The 20,011-nt window shown below is 46.3% G+C and overlaps 1 protein-coding gene across 1 annotated transcript in view; it reads left to right on the top strand.

Moving 5' to 3' along the window:
* LOC141117256 (Fc receptor-like protein 2) overlaps nt 1–20,011 on the top strand; it is a 177,277-nt gene that overhangs the window by 126,221 nt on the left and 31,045 nt on the right. The window contains exon 8 of the mRNA XM_073610017.1: nt 2,586–2,867. Coding sequence (XP_073466118.1) covers nt 2,586–2,867 — 282 coding nt within the window. The remainder of the gene's footprint in view (nt 1–2,585; nt 2,868–20,011) is intronic.

The following is a 20,011-nucleotide window of genomic DNA, read 5'->3' on the forward strand; positions in this document are numbered from 1 at the left end:
GTTTTCTTCTTCAATGATGGGCACTGATGAGGTGGCACCAATGTGGTGGCACTGACAGGCACTGATGGGCACTGATAGGTGGCACTGGTATGTGGCACTGATGGGCACTCATAGGTGGCACTGATGGGCACTCATAGGCGGCACTGATGGGTACTTATGAGTGGCACTGATGGGTACTTATGGGTGGCACTGATAGGTGGGCACTGATGGGCACGGATGGGCATTGACAGGTGGCACCGATGGACACTGATTGATGGCACTGATGACATTGATGGGTGGCATTGCTGGGCATCACTGATATATAAAGGTGCCAGTCAGTGCCCATTTGTGGGCACTGATTGGCACAGATTGGGCATAATTTGCACATGTGGATGGCCATGGGGTACATACCTGGCCATCCACATGTTGCCCCCTTCCTTGGTGGTCCTGGCGGCTTCCCTGGTGTCTAATGTGGGCATCCGAGGGGGGCTGCGCTGATAAACAATCGGCGCAGACCCACCTGTCAGGAGAGCCGCCAATCGGTTCTCCTCTACTTGTGTCTGTCAGACGCAAGTGAGGAAAAGCCGATCAACGGCTTTTCCTATTGACATCGTGATCAGACGTGATTGGACACGGCTGATCACGTGGTAAAGAGCCTCCGCCGGAGGCTCTTTACCAAGATTGGTGGAGCAGTGTGTCAGACTGACACACTGCTCCACCCATCGCCGCGATGCGTGCCCCCACGGGAGCGCGGCAGCTGTTATCCTGCTGGACATCATATGACGCCCAGTCAGGATAACTGAACCACCGCCCAGCCATCAATCTGCTATAGTCCGGGCGGGAAGTGGTTAATAGAGACCCTAGGGAATAAAATGGTGATTGTTGCAATTTTTTATGTCACACGGTATTTGTGCAGCGTGCATTAAGGTGAAAAACCTTAAGGCTTTAGAAACACTTTAAACATTTCTAAATAAAAATAAATCTTGTGAGCCACATTGGTCCTGTGCCCAACGTGTGTTACCCATAGCTGTGTGCGCGGATCATGTGTCATATATCGTGCAAATATATAAGGGAAAAAATAAGCGATGCGCTCAAGTAAACCAAAAGACTAAATAATTAAAATTATTATGCAAAAAATAATAAACAAAATCCAACTATGTGCGTATAAATCTAGAAATTCAGCAATAAATATTGCTGTTCTTATACATATAAAAGTGCAAAGTGCAAACGTTAAACATATGAAAGTGCAAAGTGCAAACGTTAAATAGATATAAAAAACATCAATATTGTAAATCCAAACAGTAAAGTGCATAAATGAATATAAACAGTGCCAAATACTCCATATAAGACACCATAAGTGCCCCAATGAATAATTGCAGAGTAAGAATGTAAAAAGTTCTATATAGCACTCCCAACCAGTGCCTGCAGGTGATGTCCAAATGTGATAACATTCATCATGCTGAAATATTCTAAGTGCAGCAAATCATGCTCCGGTGCACTTCAGTGGTCCTCTTAGGCTAATCTGCTCACCTCAGAGCGTGTGACCCAGCTATTACCCTGAGTCCAAACATGCTTTGGAGCCACCCCTGGGCTCAATGCTGATGTCAGAAATATTCCTCCAGCTGGATTCATTGTAGCTCTATGTATATAAATGAAAAAGAACTATATAGTGTAATATAGCCAAGTAAATTTTATTAAATAAAAACACTCCCCACAATGGGGTACTCACATAGTACTGGTGCGTCAGTGCACCACTCTATATCAGCCTTCAATGACAAGGTATGGAACCGCTAGACGTATGGTTTGGTATGCTGTGGCAAAACTTCTGCTGTGTGTACTCCATGTTGCTCTCTCCGTCCTGGCCCCTCCCCTACGCGTGTTCGACACAGGGATCATGTGTCTTCATCAGGGAAATATGATTTGACGGATGCTCTGCAGGTTTATATAAGACGACCGTGGCCATTTTGTCATGGATCGCGGACACTCTAGTGTTGGACTACAGCTTAAATGTAGATGTGAAAGCCTGTCTCCCAATGTGAACCATAGCTAGTAAACAAATGCTGAACAATCAGTGGGAAATATCTGCCAAATGCCAATCAGTGCTCAGCCTATCTATTAGCGCCAACCGACATAAGTTAATGTTAGTATTACAAATCCCAGGATGGAGCTCCGGTATCCTGCATCCCCCTCTTTGATCTCCCAGACTCAATTTTCCAATTGCCATGATGTCACGATGTGCCCGCCCCCCCACCCAAGACCAAGTACCATTTGCCTGGCTTCAGAACTGCACATGCGCAGTGTTAAATTTGACCACAACTATCTTTTTTTACTTGCACTCGGTACATGTTCCCAGACATTAACAGACAGGTAAAAATCTTCTGACTTTTACAAACTGTCCATAAATTTACGGGTGGTTCACAACCCTGGCTGCTGCAGACATCGCATTTACTCCCATGACAGTGATGAGCTTAAATAAAGGAAACCTCCAAGTACAGAATAATACACCTGCAGAATTTTGTACAGGGGTGATGTGAATTCTGCACTCAGTAATGATCAGTACAGAAGATACATTACTATTACTGTTTGTGTATGTGATTATTTTTTAGATCTATTTGAAATTCCAAAGATAAAAGTGACCCCGTATCCAGTGGTAGAAGGTGATGAGATGACCCTGACATGTGACACTAGACTCAGCCCGCTCAGACCGAGGACAGAGCTGAAATTTGCTTTTCACAAAGATGGACGGAATGTCCGAGAATTCACTTCATATAATCAATATGGAGTTCAGTCCGCTCAGGTGAAGGACTCTGGGAATTATTCGTGTGAAGTGACAACTGCAACCAACAGTGTAAAGAAGAGGAGCCAGGAAATATTGGTGAAGATAAAAGGTGAGTCAACCTCAGGAGCAACCAAAGGAATAAGTAACATTTTATAAACCCAAATCAGAAAACTAAGATTTGTGATGATCAATATTTACAGTAACAATGAATTCATGGGAAATCAAATATTCATAGATGGCCAGTTTCAACTGTAATAGTCCCTAAAAACAGGTGGACAAACCTCTTGGTATGTAGCACCCCCTCAACCCCTGGAGGCAGTTCAAGATGCCCAAGTGGCTCAGTGGGCTGACTTTTAACTTCAGGGTTTAATCATTGACTTGTAGGGTGGAAGAAAGTGAGAGCCAGTCACTTTAGAACAGTTCAACAGAGTTTATTATATGACCAAATCAACTCAGACAGAGGGATTAGGGCAAAGGTTAAACAAAGAGCGAAAAGTGCAGACTCCAAATTTCTACTCACAGTCAATAAAGAAAAAGGAATTTTAAATGAGATTGGAGCTCTGTACTATTCAGACTGTAGAGCAGCTTCAATTCAGCACAGTGACCACACTGAGCCACCAGAACTTCCTGCAATGTCCACCAGTAGAATCTTTTCCCCAGCTTCCATTCACTAGGCAGTTCGCAAATGTACACCAAAACCTGGGGGCAGGGACTTAAAAAGACTCTGCATGACCCAAGATGGCCACCAGGGTCACCTAGATCCAGCATAGCCAACCAGAACACTGCTATAGGGAATATTAGAGAAACCCAGTTTCCCTTGACATCCTCCTCAAGCTGCATTGCTGTTCCACTCTCCTGCAGTGGAGAAAATAGACTGTCCCTGCCTAAACACCACTAGCAATGAACCCCCTAGTGGTTGGCCAGGGAGATATAATTATTGATAACTAACTTTTTGGATCCTCTTGCACCATTCTCTAGGCTGTGTTCCTAGGTAAACTGTGAGTGAGCCCACTCCCTTGGCTGAGAAGCAACCCCACACATGACTGGTCTCAGGATGCTTTACTGTTGGCATGAACTGATGGTAGTGCTCACCTTTTCTTCTACGGACAAGGTTTTTTCCGGATGCCCCAAACATTAGAAATGGGGATTCATCAGAGAAAATAACTTTATCCCAGTCTTCAGCAGTACAATTCCTGTACCTTTTGCAGAATATCAGTCTGTCCCTGATGTTTTTCTTGGAAAAAAGTAGCTTTTTTGCTGCCCTTCTTGACACCAGGCCATCCTCCAAAAGTCTTCCCCTCACTGTGCATGCAGATGCACTCACACCTGCTTGCTGCCATTCCAGAGCAAGCTCTGCACTGGTGGTGCCCCTATCCCGCAGCTGAATCAGCTGTAGATGACGGTCCTGGCACTTGCTGGACTTTCTTGGGCGCCCTGAAGCCTTCTTCACAAATGCAGTGGAAATATTTTTTATGGAATTAAAAAGGGGGAAAAAGAAAATTAAATGTCAGCAGCTACAAATACTGTAGCTGCTGACTTTTAATATATGGGCTCTTACCTGCCCAGGGAGCCTACGATTTCGGCACCCCAGCCGATTTTTGGATCAGCTGTCGGGTGCTGCCGCCACCATCTCCACTAAGGGAAACCGACAGTGAAGCCTTCTGGCTTCACCGCCGGTTCCCTACTGCACATGCGCGAAGCGCGCTGCGCTTTATAATTGTGCCAGCAGCAGGGAAAGGAGGAGGGGGACCGAACTTCCGAGGGATGCGCGGTGATGCCGTCAAAAACAGGTTCCTGTTCCCCTCTCCCCCCCAAAAGGTGCCAGTTGTGGCACTGGATGGGGGAGGAAGCAAATAAGCTGAGGTTCCACTTTTGGGTACGCTTTAAGTTCATTTTCATGGCAAAGAGGGACTTCTCTGATCACTCTTCATAACATTCTGGAGTATATGCAAATTGCCATCATAAAAACTGAGGCAGCAAACTTTGTGAAAATGTATATTTGTGTCATTCTGAAAACTTTTGGCCACAGCTGTACAGTCAAAATGGTAAAAAAGCAGAGCCTGGTGGAGCAACGCATTTCGCACAGATAAATTGCTTCATCAGTATCCACGTGCCCTTGTTTCTGTCAGGGCTGGGCTCAGCTCTTCCTTCTCTGAGCTGGCCGTTCAGCTGTTGGCTAATTTCCAGCTCCTATCTCTCAACAGTTAGTCAGCTGTTGATGATATCCTGCTCGTCAGTCCTGCCTACTTAAGCTGTTCAGCCCAGTGGATCTCTGCCTTCACCTTGGTCAACATCACAGAAACTATCTCCTGTGATCCTGTTCAAGACTTGCTTTGTTGACATCCCTTCTGGCTCCAGATCCTGCTTGCTGTTCCACTACATTGATCCCTGACTTCTGACTTGGCTGACTATCCGTTTCGGTTACTGAACTTTGGCTATGTTTTGACTACGTTTGTTCTTTTTACTTTTATTATTAAACAAGTGTGATTTAACTGTACTTCTGTCTCGGCCGGATTTCATGGTTTCTGACCGTTTCAGAAGGATATGGGATATGATATAATGTCTATATTAGAAAATGTAACATAACAGCAACATTTCTTATAGTACAGTAATTCAATACATAGATCACAGAGGAATGTATGAACATTAGTTGGGGGCTGGAGGATGGAAGAGGATAATTGGCACTTCAATTTCTGAGTGAAGGTCCACTTTAACCTTCACACTCTACAACAGTATATAAAAACCCAAGAACAAATATATAACATATTGCAACTTACCACACCTTAGATGTGGAGGCTGCATTCGTTTTCTAATGCAGCCACCATATTATCAGACATCTTCATTCAGGCTAAGTACATTTTCTGTAAGTACGAAAAGTTCCGATAGAAAGCCAGTTTCCTTCCTGTGCACTGAATAGAAATTTCAAACAATTTTTTCAGCTTTCAAAACTATCTTCTGTAAACTAGAAAACACCTCCCTTCTATGTAAAGGAAATAAGCAGAGAAGGAGGATTTTGTGGTTCTAAACAGTAGAGTATCTTAGGATGACAATGCTGATCCTCCATAGATACAGTGCAGAAAAGTGTTGTAACCTTAGAAAAGAAAGTGTTTTATTGGCAGGATTAGAAGAAAAAATGGAAAAAAATGAATGCAGCCACCACATCTAAGGACTGGTAAGCTGCAATATATTATTTTTTTATGTTTTAGAGAATAGATATGCTTTAGCCTTTCCCCTATTAAGTGAAGTCTTAATATTGAACTTCAGCTTGTGTATTCCCTAAATAAATAAACCCCAAGCCTAATACTAACCTAACAAAACCGCTAAACTAACCCCTAACACTAATTAACCTTTTTGCTCTGCATGGTCACCTTGAACTGTATCAGTCCCCATAAACCTTAAAGTCTCATAGCATGCTGGTAGCTCACCTGTCATATTTGTATATGGAAACACATTTATATTTTTCTTCCTGGATTTCAGTGGCGGCTGGTGGTTTTACCCCATTGGTGATGGGGATCGGTGGGCATATCAGGGATCGGCGGACACACAGTGACGGGGATCGTGAGCAAATCAGGGATCGGCAGACACACAGTGGCAGGGATCGGTGGGCATGGGATCAGACTGCTGCGGGCATCTGGCAGCGTCTCCTGCGTCCTCTTCTCTTCTGAGATCATAGCGGCTTGTGCCATGCGTCTCCTATATCAATAGGATCGCCTGACCTTTTAGCCAATCGGGAAACGAGTAATAGACCCGCACTTCCTGACTGGCGGAGAGATAATTCAGCATTAGTAAAGTGAATATTCATTCGCTTTTCTAACACACCTGGGTGGGCTCTGAGCGCAATGCTCTGTGCTCTGAGTCCACCTTTTTGGAAGTCTGTTAGAGCCTATGGCTCTAAACAGGTGCTTCAAAAAAACACCCCTGTTGCTGTAATTGAGGCGCCCGGTGTCTGGAAAGGGACCAGATGCATGAATAGGGCATGTATAGAGGGGGCGGCGCCCATGCGCCCTTAATGGACGGGATACCCCCCCACTGGATTTCCTTTTCTGCACAGCTGTTCGGAAGTCCAAGAATCATAGTATTTTGATATCCAGCAGTAGAAGATGATCATATGACCCTGACATGTAACACAAGTCTCAGTCAGCTCAGACAGAGGACAAAACTTCAGTTTGCTTTCTACAATAGAAATGTGCACAACGGAAGCCTTTTTTCATTTAGTTTCAGATATTTTTGCTATGTTGCTAATTTAATTTCATTAATTTGTTTCGAAATTCGTTTAGTTTAGTTTTGTTTAATTTCGTTTTGTTTACTTAAGTGGAGTTCCACCCAAAAATGGAGCTTCCGCTTTAAGGGAAGGTGACCCGCTGACGTGCCACATTTGGCATTTTTGTGGGGGAGCGGAAACCCTCTAAAAAGAGGGTTCCAGCTCCCACTTCCTCACGGGGCTCCGCGTTTCAGTCAGTTCACCTCTCCCCCCTCCCTCTCAGCAATCATCTGGAACATGTCACAAGTCCGAGATGATTGACCGGCCAGTCACAGCGCGCCGCACACCCACAGTGAAAATGCCGGCGCCGCACAGAGGATGTGAGACAAGTGGGGCTTCGTTCCCCCAAATCGCTGGACCCTGGGACAGGTAAGTGTCCGATTATTAAAAGTCAGCAGCTGCAGTATTTGTAGTTGCTGACTTATTTATTTATTTTTTAAGTGCAACTCCACTTTAATTTTCTAACGAATTCCAAATTTTCGGAAAGATTCGAAATTGGATCGGTCGAAAAAAGATCGACCGATTCAAATTCTGTGTGAGGAATAGCTGGCGGAGCATTCTTAACAACCATTGACTCATCAGCTGTCAGCCGGCTTCCCCACTGACAGCTGAAATGTAAACAAAAGAATACCAGCCATGAATTCCCCCCCAAAAAACAGCGTGAGATCCCCCCCGAAATTCATACCAGACCCTTAAGACTGGTACACACGATGAGATTATCGGACGAATGATCGTCCTTTTTTGTTTTTAGCATGCTAATCTCAGTCGAATCTGAAAAGTTTACAAAAAGCACAAATTCTTGTATGACAGAATAAAAATTCGGAAGTGATGTCATGTGTTGTATTTAGGGATGAGCTTCGAGTTGAACATGAGTTGGACTCGAACATCGGATGTTTGCCAGTTAACTGAACAGCGAACAATTTGGGGTGTTCTAGGCAAATTCGCAAGCCGCGGAACACCCTTTAAAAGTCTATGGGAGAAATCAAAAGTGCTAATTTTAAAGGCTTAAATGCATGGTATTGTCATAAAAAGTGTTTGGGGACCTGGGTCCTGCCCCAGGGGACATGTATCAATGCAAAAAGAAGTTTTAGAACTTCTTTTTGCAGTGAAAAGTGAAACAATTAAAGTGTAATAAAAGAATGAATATTTCCTTTAAATTTCGTACCTGGGGGGGTGTCTATAGTATGCCTGTAAAAGGGCGCATGTTTCCCGTGTTTAGAGCAGTCTGACTGCAAAATGACATTTCAAAGGAAAAAAGTCATTTAAAACTACTCGCGGCTATAATGAATTGTCGGTCCAACAATACACATAAAAGTTCATTGATAAAAAATGGCATGGGATTTCCCCACAGGGTTTGGTATGGATATTAAGGGGAACCCTGCGCCAAAAAAAAAAAAAAAAAAAAAAACTGTGTGGGGGTCCCCCTCAAAATCCATACCAGACCCTATGGATTTTAAGGGGAACCCCGTGCCAAAATGAAAAAAAAATGGCGTGGGGTCCCCCCAAAAATCCACACCAGACCCTTATCCGAGCACGCAACCTGGCAGGCCGCAGGAAAAGAGGGGGGACAAGAGAGTGCCCCCTCTGAACCGTACCAGGCCACATGCCCTCAACATTGGGAGGGTGCTTTGAGGTAGCCCCCCAAAGCACCTTGTCCCCATGTTGATGGGGAGAAGGGCCTCATCCCCACAACCCTTGCCCGGTGGTTGTGGGGGTCTGTGGGCGGGGGGCTTATCGGAACCTTGAAGCCCCCTTTAACAAGGGGACCCCCAGATCCCGGCCCCCCCTGTGTGAATTGGTAATGGGGTACAAATGTACCCCTACCATTTCACCAAAAAAGTGTCAAAAAGGTTAAACACAACGGTTTTTGACAAATTCTTTATTAATCTCTTCTTCTTTCGGCTTCTTCTTCCATCTTCTTTCTTCTGGTGTTCTTTCAGTGTTCTTCTTCCTCCATCTTCTTCTTCTCCATCTTCTTCTTCTCCATCTTCTTCTTCCTCCGCTCTTCTTGTCCCGCATCTTCCTCCAGGCTTCTTCTCCGCTCCGTTCGCACGATCAGCCTCAGTGGGAGTCTTCAGCTGTGTGACGCTTTGCTTCTTCTGACGTTGACCCTGCCCTCCTCTGACGCACGGGGAATTCATGGGACTTCTCTGAGGCTTTCCCCGTGTTGTCAGAGGGGGCGGGTCACCTGGTTACGTGGCCCCGCCCCCTCTGACAACACAGGGAAAGCCTCAGGGAAGTCCCGTGAATTCCCCGTGCGTCAGAGGAGGGCAGCTTCACTGGGGATCGATTCGAAAGCGGTATTTTTGGTACCATTTTCTGATCGTATGTACCGGGCATTATCCGAGCATGCAGCCCAACAGGCCAGGTAGGGGGGAACAAGGAAGCCCCTCCTGAACCATACCAGGCCACATGCCCTCAATATGGGGTGTGTGCTTTGGGGCGGGGGGCTCTCACCTGCCCAGGGAGCACGCGATGTCGGCAACCCAGCCGATTTTCAGATTGGCTATCGGGTGCTGCCACCGCCATCTCCACTAAGGGAAACCGGTAGTGAAGCCTTTCGGCTTCACAGGCGGTTTCCTGCTGTGCATGAGCGAAGTGCGCTGCGCTTTCTAATTGGCCCAGTGGCGGAGGAAGGCGGCCCATACTCATTCACATAGGTGGGGGCCGGGATCTGGGGGCCCACTTGTTAAAGAGGGCTTCCAGATTCCGATAAACCCCCCCGCCCGCAGACCCCCACAACCATTGACCAGGGTTGTGGGGAAGAGACACTTGTCCCCATCAACATGTTGGGGTGCAGAGGCAGAGCCCCCCTGCCTCAAAGCACCCCCCCATGTTGAGGGCATGTGGCCTGGTATGGTTCAGAAGGGGGGGCGCTCTCTCGGGGGACCCCACACAGTTTTTTTTCAGAATTTTTCATTGGGGGTATTCTTTTGTTTACATTTCACCCATCAGTGGGGATTATTCGGTTGTTAAGGATACAGCAGCTGGCCACTTCCTAACAACCAGCTATTCTTCACACAAAATTCAAATTGATAATTTTTCGACCAATTCAAATTAGAATCATACTAAAAATTTGGAATTCATTAGAAAACGAATATATAGGAGATATTGGTAGGGGCAGCAGAGCCACAAGATGGCACCAAAATAGGAACATGCTGTGAAGCCCCATGCACTACCCCGAGCGAGTGAGCATAGTACGAGAGAGGAAGTCAGTATGCCTAAATACCCTACCTGATCCAGTTTATACCTCCGTCATAGGTCTTTTGAAGCCGCAGCGATCCAGAGCTGAGAAGCTGAGATGCTTGTAGAGACACTTGCATCTGCCATTCCTCTCTGTTCCTGGCAAGACTACCCCCCCGCAGCAAAGTATACACCAAGCCATTGCTGGCAAGGGGGAAGGAAAGCCAGAGCCGCCGAGGTGCCTGTGGATGTCGGTCCGCTCCCCGCCTGTGAGAAAGGTTAGGGGGCGGGCTCTCCAGTGTGGGAACGGGCGGCAGATTGACAGCCAGTACCGGAGCCAGCATTGGCCGTGAGCCACTGTGGAGAGGGTTCCGGTGGATGAGGCCCCCCGGCTCCTGCCTGTGTGAGAGAGGCCAGGGAGAGGTTAAGGAGGTGGCTGAGCCTGCTAGTCAGCCAGCGGAGGATGGTACCCGGCTGAGAGAGCTACGGAGCCTGCCGGGAGATCGGAGGTGCGGTGAGAGTCGGCCCTGGGGAACCTTCCCAGAGGACTGTAAGAACTCCTGAAGCAGTTTGGAGGAGATAAAGAAGCAGAGGGAAGCCTGCAGCAGGGACTCTCCAGGACTAGGGATGAGCTTTGAGTCGAACCCATGTTCGACTCGAACATCGCATGTTCGACCGTTCGTCAAATTGCGAACGATATGGGCTGTTCGCGCATCATGGTCCATAATTTACTGCGGCATCGCAGTGCATTGCTGGCTGATGATTGGCCAAGCATGCACTATGACCTGCATCTAAAAAATATAGATACAGGGAGTGGCGCTGTGCATGAGGGAATAGATGGCATATAATAATTTTCTAATGATTATGATTTATGTGTCTATAGGACATATTAAGGAGAACGATAAAAAATTGGAAAAAGCTATATATATATCCCACATGTGGATCGTGTAGTGCTAATAAGAAAGTTTGGATACAAGTAGGTGTTCAATACAGCCTTAATCCCATAACCCAATAAACGCTGGTGATTTCTAATGGTGTTATATAATGTGCATTAAAAAGTGCCAGAATATCAAGTGCAGTCCAATTAAGTGTTCCAGCCCCTGCTGGGATGAGTTACAAGTGATATATATAAAGGAGGGAGTATCTACAACCCATTATATAACACCATTAGAAAATCATTAGAAAATTATTATATGCCATCTATTCCCTCATGCACAGCGCCACTCCCTGTATCTATATTTTTTAGACCCATTTTTTGAGGGTACACGTTGGTGCCCTCTGCCTACATAGGGGGGCTGCAGTTGCAAGTATAGCCTGTAGCGCGGATCCACTGACCATAGAAACTATGACCTGCATGCTTGGCCAATCACAGCGCCATCTGTACAGAGAGCCATAATTGGCCAAAGCCAGGGTGGCTTTGGCCAATTATGGCTCAGGAGGTTTAGTACACGCCCCACACTATATAAGGCCGCCTGCACGTCAGCCCTGTGTAGTGTGTTCCGGCGTTGAGAGAGAGACAGAGAGAGAGAGAGAGACAGTGTCATTTGATTTAAGTTAGAGTAGGCAGGCGAGTCAGTTAGCTGCACGTACAGTGTATTGTGTGTGTGTATATATATATATGCATCCTAGGTGTTGTGTGTATATGTGTGTATATATATATATATATATATATATATATATATATATATATATATATATATATATATATATATATATATATATATATATACTGTATTCAGTTTAGCTAGATCCGTTCCTGTTATTCTCTTCCTACTGACAGGCAGGCAGGTGTTTTTACAGTATTTACAGCTACCTGAAGAAAATTGCTGGTGTTTTTCTGATCCTATTAGTCCTATTAGCTACAGAATTTACAGTTAGTGTAGCGCATCCTCTGCACAGTGTGCAACTAAAGCTACCTGAAGAAAATTGGTGGTGTTCTTCTGATCCTATTAGTTCTGCAGGCAGCTGTAGTATTTACAAGTTAGTATAGTGCGTCCTCTGCACAGTGTGCACCTAAAGCTACCTGAAGAAAATTGGTGGTGTTCTTCTGATCCTATTAGTACCGCAGGCAGCTGTAGTATTTACAAGTTAGTGTAGTGCATCCTCTGCACAGTGTGCACCTAAAGCTACCTGAAGAAAATTGGTGGTGTTCTTCTGATCCTATTAGTACCGCAGACAGCTGCAGTATTTACAAGTTAGTGTCGTGCGTCCTCTGCACAGTATGCACCTAAAGCTACCTGAAGAAAATTGGTGGTGTTCTTCTGATCCTATTAGTACCGCAGACAGCTGCAGTATTTACAAGTTAGTGTCGTGCGTCCTCTGCACAGTATGCACCTAAAGCTACCTGAAGACTAGGGATGAGCTTTGAGTCGAACTCATGTTCGACTCGAACATTGGCTGTTCGCCCGTTTGCCGAACAGCGAACAATTTTGGGTGTTCGCGGCAAATTCGAAAGCCGCGGAACACCCTTTAAAAGTCTATGGGAGAAATTAAAAGTGCTAATTTTAAAGGCTTATATGCAAGTTATTATTGCATAAAAAGTGTTTGGGGACCTGGGTGCAAGGATCAATGCAAAAAAAAAGTTTTAAAAACGGCCGTTTTTTCGGGAGCAGTGATTTTAATAATGCTTAAAGTGAAACAATAAAAGTGTAATATTCCTTTAACTTTCTTACCTGGGGGGTGTCTATAGTATGCCTGTAAAGGGGTGCATGTTTCCCGTGTTTAAAACAGTCTGACAGCAAAATGACATTTCAAAGGAAAAAAAGTCATTTAAAACTACTTGCGGCTATAAATGAATTGCCGGTCCGACAATACACATAAAAGTTCATTGATAAAAACGGCATGGGAATTCCCCGCAGGGGAATCCTGAACCAAAATAAAAAAAAATGATGAGGGGTCGCCCTAAATTCCATACCAGGCCCTTCAGGTCTGGTATGGATTTTAAGGGGAACCCCGGCCAAAATTTTTTTAAAAAATGGCGTGGGGTCCCCCCCAAAATCCATACCAGACCCTTATCTGAGCACGCAACCTGGCAGGCCACAGGAAAAGAGGGGGGACGAGAGAGCACCCCCCCTGAACCGCACCAGGCCACATGACAAGGGCCTCATCCCCACAACCCTTGCCCGATGGTTGTGGGGGTCTGCGGGCGGAGGACTTATCGGAATCTTGAAGCCCTCTTTAACAAGGGGACCCCCAGATCCCGGCCCTCCCCCCTGTGTGAAATGGTAAGGGGGTACAAAAGTACCCCTACCATTTCACAAAAAAACTGTCAAAAATGTTAAAAATGACAAGAGACAGTTTTTAACAATTCCTTTATTTAAATGCTTCTTCTTTCTTCTATCTTCCTTCGGTTTCTTCCTCCATCTTCTTCTTCTGGTTCTTCTGGTTCTTCCTCCGGTATTCTCGTCTGGCATCTTCCTCCATGGCGTCTTCTTCCCTTCTTCTCCCCGGGCCGCTCCGCATCCATGATGGCATGGAGGGAGGCTCCCGCTGTGTGATGCTTCTCCTCTTCTGACGGTAAATAAATAACAGGGGGGTGGGGTCACCCCATGTCAGAGGGGGCAGGGTCACCCGTTACGTAACCCCGACCCCTTCTGACATCACGGGGAATGCCACAGGGAAGTCCCCGTGTGTCAGAGGTGGTGGGGTCACCGGGTGGCTCCACCCCCCCGTTATTTAAGAACCGTCAGAAGAGGAGAAGCGTCACACAGCGGGAGCCTCCCTCCATGCCATCATGGATGCGGAGCGGCCCGGGGAGAAGAAGGGAAGAAGACACCACGGAGGAAGATGCTGGACAAGAACACCGGAGGAAGAACAAGAAGAACCAGAAGAAGAAGAAGATGGAGGAAGAAACCGAAGGAAGATAGAAGATAGAAGATAGAAGAAAGAAGAAGCATTTAAATAAAGGAATTGTCAAAAACTGTCTCTTGTCATTTTTAACATTTTTGACGGTTTTTTTTGTGAAATGGTACTTTTTGTACCCCTTTACCATTTCACACAGGGGGGAGGGCCGGGATCTGGGGGTCCCCTTGTTAAAGGGGGCTTCCAGATTCCGATAAGCCCCCCGCCCGCAGACCCCCACAACCACCGGGCAAGGGTTGTGGGGATGAGGCCCTTGTCCCCATCAACATGGGGATGAAAAAAACGGACGTTTTTAAAACTTTTTTTGCATTGATCCATGTCCCCTGGGGCAGGACCCAGGTCCCCAAACACTTTTTATGACAATAACTTGCATACAAGCCTCTAAAATTATATAAAACCAGGTGTAGCGCTAAAAAATGAGAAAGAAAATATTGCTATACCACATAAAATAGCAAGATAATTTGTGAAAAAATGGTGTTTTGTATGTTTTGTGAAAGTTCATACATAAAAGTCACTCATGTTATAAAGCCTTAGGGTCACCAAACGTGATGACAGGATGCAATAATGGCAATAAAGTCCAAAACTGAATATGCAGGTGCAATGAACATAAATGTTGCAATGGTGATGAATTCCAAAACATATACTCGTGAAAATTTCTGCATATAATCCAACATGTGCTGACAGACATTCGTGCGAAACCACCACCTGAGATGACTGGAGGCTTACCAGAAAGTTGGGACCCACCCAGCGTACGCTATATGGGTCAAACAGGCTTAGGTTGCTCACTGGCAATGGAGGTAGGATACCAAGGGCTGGTGAATAGTGAAGTTGTAACGTTGTTATCCCAAAGCAGTCTTCTCCATATGAAAGCTCGGACACCAACGAACATTACCCACATGTAATGAAGAAGGGGCTGTGCAGCTCTCCTGCGCTCATCTCCGCCCTGCGCTGCGCTCCCCGCACTCCTCTCCGTGTCCCTCCAGCGGGCTCAGCGCCTCCTCTCTGCTCTGACAGATGATGGTACCCAGCTAGAGGAAGGCAGTAATGTGAGCCCAGAGAGAGGGGGTGCCCAAGAAGGACAGCAATCTGGCAGTCATGTTCCCCCAGCTGCAGCATACTGCCAGCTTTGCTCCAGTGATGAGGAGGGAGGGGATGATGAGGTCACTGACTCCACTTGGGTGCCTGATAGGAGAGAGGAGGAGGAGGCACATCTCCAACGAGGCAGGATGCGCTCCAGGGGCCAGCTTAAGGTCAGCACACCGACTGCATCACACCGCAGAGCTCTGTATGTGCAGGGCACTGCTGTCTCTGCACACTGTTCTAAAAGTTCTTTGGTGTGGGCCTTTTTTGAGACGAGTGCATCAGATCCCACTGCTGCTATTTGCAACATATGTCTCAAGCGTATCTCGCATGGCCAAAACATCACCCGCTTGGGCACCACATGCTTGACCAGACATATGTTGACCTGCCATGCAGTTAGTTGGCAAGCGTACCTAAGAGACCCACACCAAAGAACAAAGAGGACCTCTCCTTGCTCCTCATCAGCTGGGATCTCCAACCCCACTATACCTTCAGTCCTCTCTGAAACCTGCAGAGGAATAAAGGTGTAGAATTAGGTGTGTCACAGCCAAGTACTTGCGGGCAATCTGCTATCGGTACACCGACGTTAGATTGTACCAGGCAAATTTCCCTGCCCCAGCTGCTGCACCGCTGAAAGAAGTTCGCTCCCAGCCATCCACATGCCCAGCGGTTGAATGCTAGCTTGGCTAAATTGCTAGCACTTCAACTGCTGCCTTTTCAGTTGGTAGACTCTGCCCCCTTCCGTGAGTTTGTGGAATGTGCGGTTCCTCAGTGGCAGGTTCCCAAACGCCACTTTTTCTCATGGAAGGCGATTCCGGCTCTCTACCGGCATGTGGAAGGCAATGTCTTGGCCTCTCTGGACAGGGCGGTCAGCGATAAGGTGCATATTACCGCTGACTCATGGTCCAGCAGGCATGGACAGGGACGTTACCTATCTTTCACCGTGCACTGGGTGACTGTTCTGGCAGCTGGGAAGGATGCAGGACAGGGTGCAGTAGTGTTGGAGGTTGTTCCGCCACCACGCCTCCAAAATTCTACTAGTGGTGATTCTGCCACACCTCTCTCCTCCACCCCCTCCTCTTCTTCTTCCTCCATGGCCTCTTCCTGTGCTGATTTGTCCTCGGAACCAGCGGTGCTCCATAGGCGTTCAAGGGGCTACGTAAGCACAAAGGCAAAAAGATGCCATGCGGTGCTTGAGCTGGTGTGCTTGGGGGACAGGAGCCACACTGGGGCAAAGATTTTGTCAGCTCTGCAGGGGCAGGTTCAGAGGTGGTTGATGCCACGCCAGCTTAAGGCAGGTATGGTGGTTTGCGACAATGGCACAAACCTCCTCTCTGCCCTCCGACAGAGACAACTGACCCATGTGCCCTGTTTGGCTCACGTCTTTAACTTGGTGGTGCGGGCAGGTACCAGGGTACCTACTTGGGCAGGTACCCGGGCTTACAGGATGTCCTGAGGCAGGCCAGGAAAGTCTGTGTGCATTTCCGCAGGTCATATAATGCCAGTGCTCGGCTGGCTGACCTCCAAAAGGAATTTAACCTGTCCAAGAACCGCCTAATCTGTGACATGCCCACCAGGTGGAACTCAACGTTGGCCATGCTGCAGCAGCTGCACATGCAGCAGAGGGCCATCAATGAGTACCTATGCAACTATGGCACCAGGACAGGGTCAGGGGACCTTGTTTTTTTTCCCACACCAGTGGGCTATGATCAGGGATGCATGCACTGTCTTGTCACCATTTGAGGAGGCCACGAGGATGGTGAGCAGTGACAGTGCATGCATCAGTGACACTGTCCCTCTTGTCCACCTGTTGGAGCACACGCTGCGTGGAATAATGGACAGGGCATTTGAGGCAGAACAGAGGGAGGAAGAGGAGGGCTTCCTTAGCTCTCAAGGCCCCCTTTATCCAGACAGTGTTCCTGCATGCCCGCCGATCACACAGGAAGAGGAGGAGGAGGAAGAGGATTGTGTCAGCATGGAGGTGGAGCCTGGCACTCAGCATCAGCAGCAGTCTTCAAGGGATCATTTACAGTCCGAAGAAACCCATGGACTTGTACGTGGCTGTGGGGAGGTGGCTGCGGATCATGTCGTCCTTAGTGACCCAGAGGACTCTGGACCAAATGCCTTAGCAAACCTATGCTGCATGGCCTCCCTGATCCTGCAAAGCCTGTGGAAGGATCCTCGTATTCGTGGTATCAAGGGGAGGGATGATTACTGGCTGGCAACCCTCCTTGATCCATGTTACAAGGGTAAGGTTGCGGATCTTATCTTGCCGTCACAGAGTAAGCAGAGGATGAAACATCTTCGAGAGGCCTTGCAGAAAGGTTTGTGCAACGCGTTTCCAGATCCTGGGAGGTTGCAATTTCCTGGTCCTCCTGGACAACGTGTTGCTGAGGCTTCGGTCAGTCACAGAAGGAGCGTTGAAGGTGGCCATCTGACCGACGCGTTCAGACAACTTTTTAGTCTGCAGCCCCAAGGTCTGATCGGTTCCAGCAACCATCGCCAGCATCTGATTCACATGGTGCAGGATTACCTAGGGGCAAAATCAGACTTGGACACCTTTTCCACTGAAAATCCTCTGGGTTACTGGGTCTTAAGGATGGATCACTGGCCAGAGATTGCACAGTATGCAATTGAGCTACTGGCCTGTCCTGCATCCAGTGTTCTTTCGGAACACACATTCAGTGCTGCTGGAGGCTTTGTAACCGATCAGAGGGAGCCTGTCCACCGAATCAGTTGATCGGCTGACCTTCATAAAAACAAATCAGTCTTGGATCACCAGCTACCAAGCACCTGATGTAACCGATTGATTTTTTTTTTTTAATGTGACATCCCTTCAAGACTGCCTATGCTGATGCTGAGTGACTATCCTGTTATGCTGAGTCACAATCCTCTTCCTCCTCAATTTTCATGCTGATAGCTTGTAAGAACTTTTTTGGTTCTGGGCACCGCCACCAGTGGCCAAGACCCGATGCCGTTTGTCCCACTGATTTTCATCTATATTGCCGGGACCCGACATTACATTAAAGCCGCAAGCAGTTTTAAATTACTTTTTTTCCTTTAAAAATGTCATTTTGTGCAGGGACTGTTCTAAGCACGGGAAACACGCGCCACTTTACAGGCATACTATAGACACCCCCCAGGTACGATATTTAAAGGAATATTTCACTTTTTTTTTTTTTTTTTACTTTAAGCATCATTAAAATCACTGCTCCCAAAAAAACGGCCATTTTTAAAACTTTTTTTTGCATTGATACATGTCCCCTGGGGCAGGACCCGGGTCCCAAACCCTTTTTAGGACAATAACTTGCATATTAGCCTTTAAAATTAGCACTTTTGATTTTGAACGTTCGAATCCCATAGACGTCAATGGGGTTCTAAAGTTTGCGCAAACTTTCGGTCCGTTCGCAGGTTCTGGTGCGAACCAAACCGGGGGGTGTTCGGCTCATCCCTATCCAGGACTGTAGCAGCAAAAGTTGCTTTAAGCTTTAAAAAAAAAAAAAGTAAATATAGAGCTTATCTGCCCTGAAGCTTGTCTGCCCTGAATTGTTATTGGACAAGCTTGGAATTTTTTTTATTTTTTTTTGTGGATGCAGCAGAGGGACAGTTGTGATAGAATTCTTTGTTTAAAAGATATGATCTCAGCAAGGGAGATAAATGCTCTGAAGTAGATTAAAGAGGAAAGCTTAACTTTGCATGCTTTTCTCAAGTATTGCTTTACCCTACTTTCACTTTGACAGGACTGCTCTGTGAACTGCTTGCCGAAGCCTATAGAACAAACAGAGCGGATATACAGTGGGGACAGAAAGTTTTCAGACCCCCTTAAATTTTTCACTGTTTGTTATATTGCAGCCATTTGCTAAAATCATTTAAGTTCATTTTTTTCCTCATTAATGTACACAGCACCCCATATTGACAGAAAAACACAGAATTGCTGACATTTTTGCAGGGACTTTACATACTATTCTCAGGTGCACTCCTCCTATTCGAGAATCGATTATGTTTTTCTGGACCACCAGCTTCTAGAGGGACTAATAATCAGAGATGAAAATCCATCACCCTCTCGGATCATGCCCCGGTTATAGTTAGCTTGGATTTAGAGAATATCCTGGATAGGCAAAGATCTTAAAGATCCTGGAGGTTGGATGAATCACTTCTACATGATCAAGGCATAGTGGAGAATTTAGAAAGGGATATGAACTTATTTTTTAAAGAGAATAATGTAATACTGTGGGAAACCCATAAAGTATTTATGAGAGGGAGATTGATAGCAGAAGGAGGAAAAAAATATGGTCAGCACAAAAACAATCTCTCCTACAAGGAATCCATGAACTAGAACAGTTACACAAAAAATGAAATGATAATGAAGTAAAGGCGGAATTAATACGAAAACGGGAGGCTCTGAGAGATTTGATGGAACAGGAGTCCAAATGAGCTTTTATTAGAACAGCCAAAAGGCAATACGAGTTCGGTAACAGACCTGGGAGAGTGCTGGCAGGGCTAATTAAACCTAGACAGAATTTAAATTACATTGTGAAAATGAAAGATAAAAAGGGAGAAATTAAATATTCTACTAGAGACTAGGGATGAGCCGAACACCCCCCTGTTCGGTTCGCACCAGAACATGCGAACAGGAAAAAAGTTCGTTCGAACATGCGAACACCGTTAAAGTCTATGGGACACGAACATGAATAATCAAAAGTGCTAATTTTAAAGGCTTATATGAAAGTTATTGTCATAAAAAGTGTTTGGGGACCTGGGTCCTGCCCCAGGGGACATGGATCAATGCAAAAAAAAGTTTTAAAAACGGCCGTTTTTTCAGGAGCAGTGATTTTAATAATGCTTAAAGTCAAACAATAAAAGTGTAA

This window comes from Aquarana catesbeiana, linkage group LG13 (assembly GCF_042186555.1).
Source record: "Aquarana catesbeiana isolate 2022-GZ linkage group LG13, ASM4218655v1, whole genome shotgun sequence".
Classification (NCBI taxonomy): domain Eukaryota; kingdom Metazoa; phylum Chordata; class Amphibia; order Anura; family Ranidae; genus Aquarana; species Aquarana catesbeiana.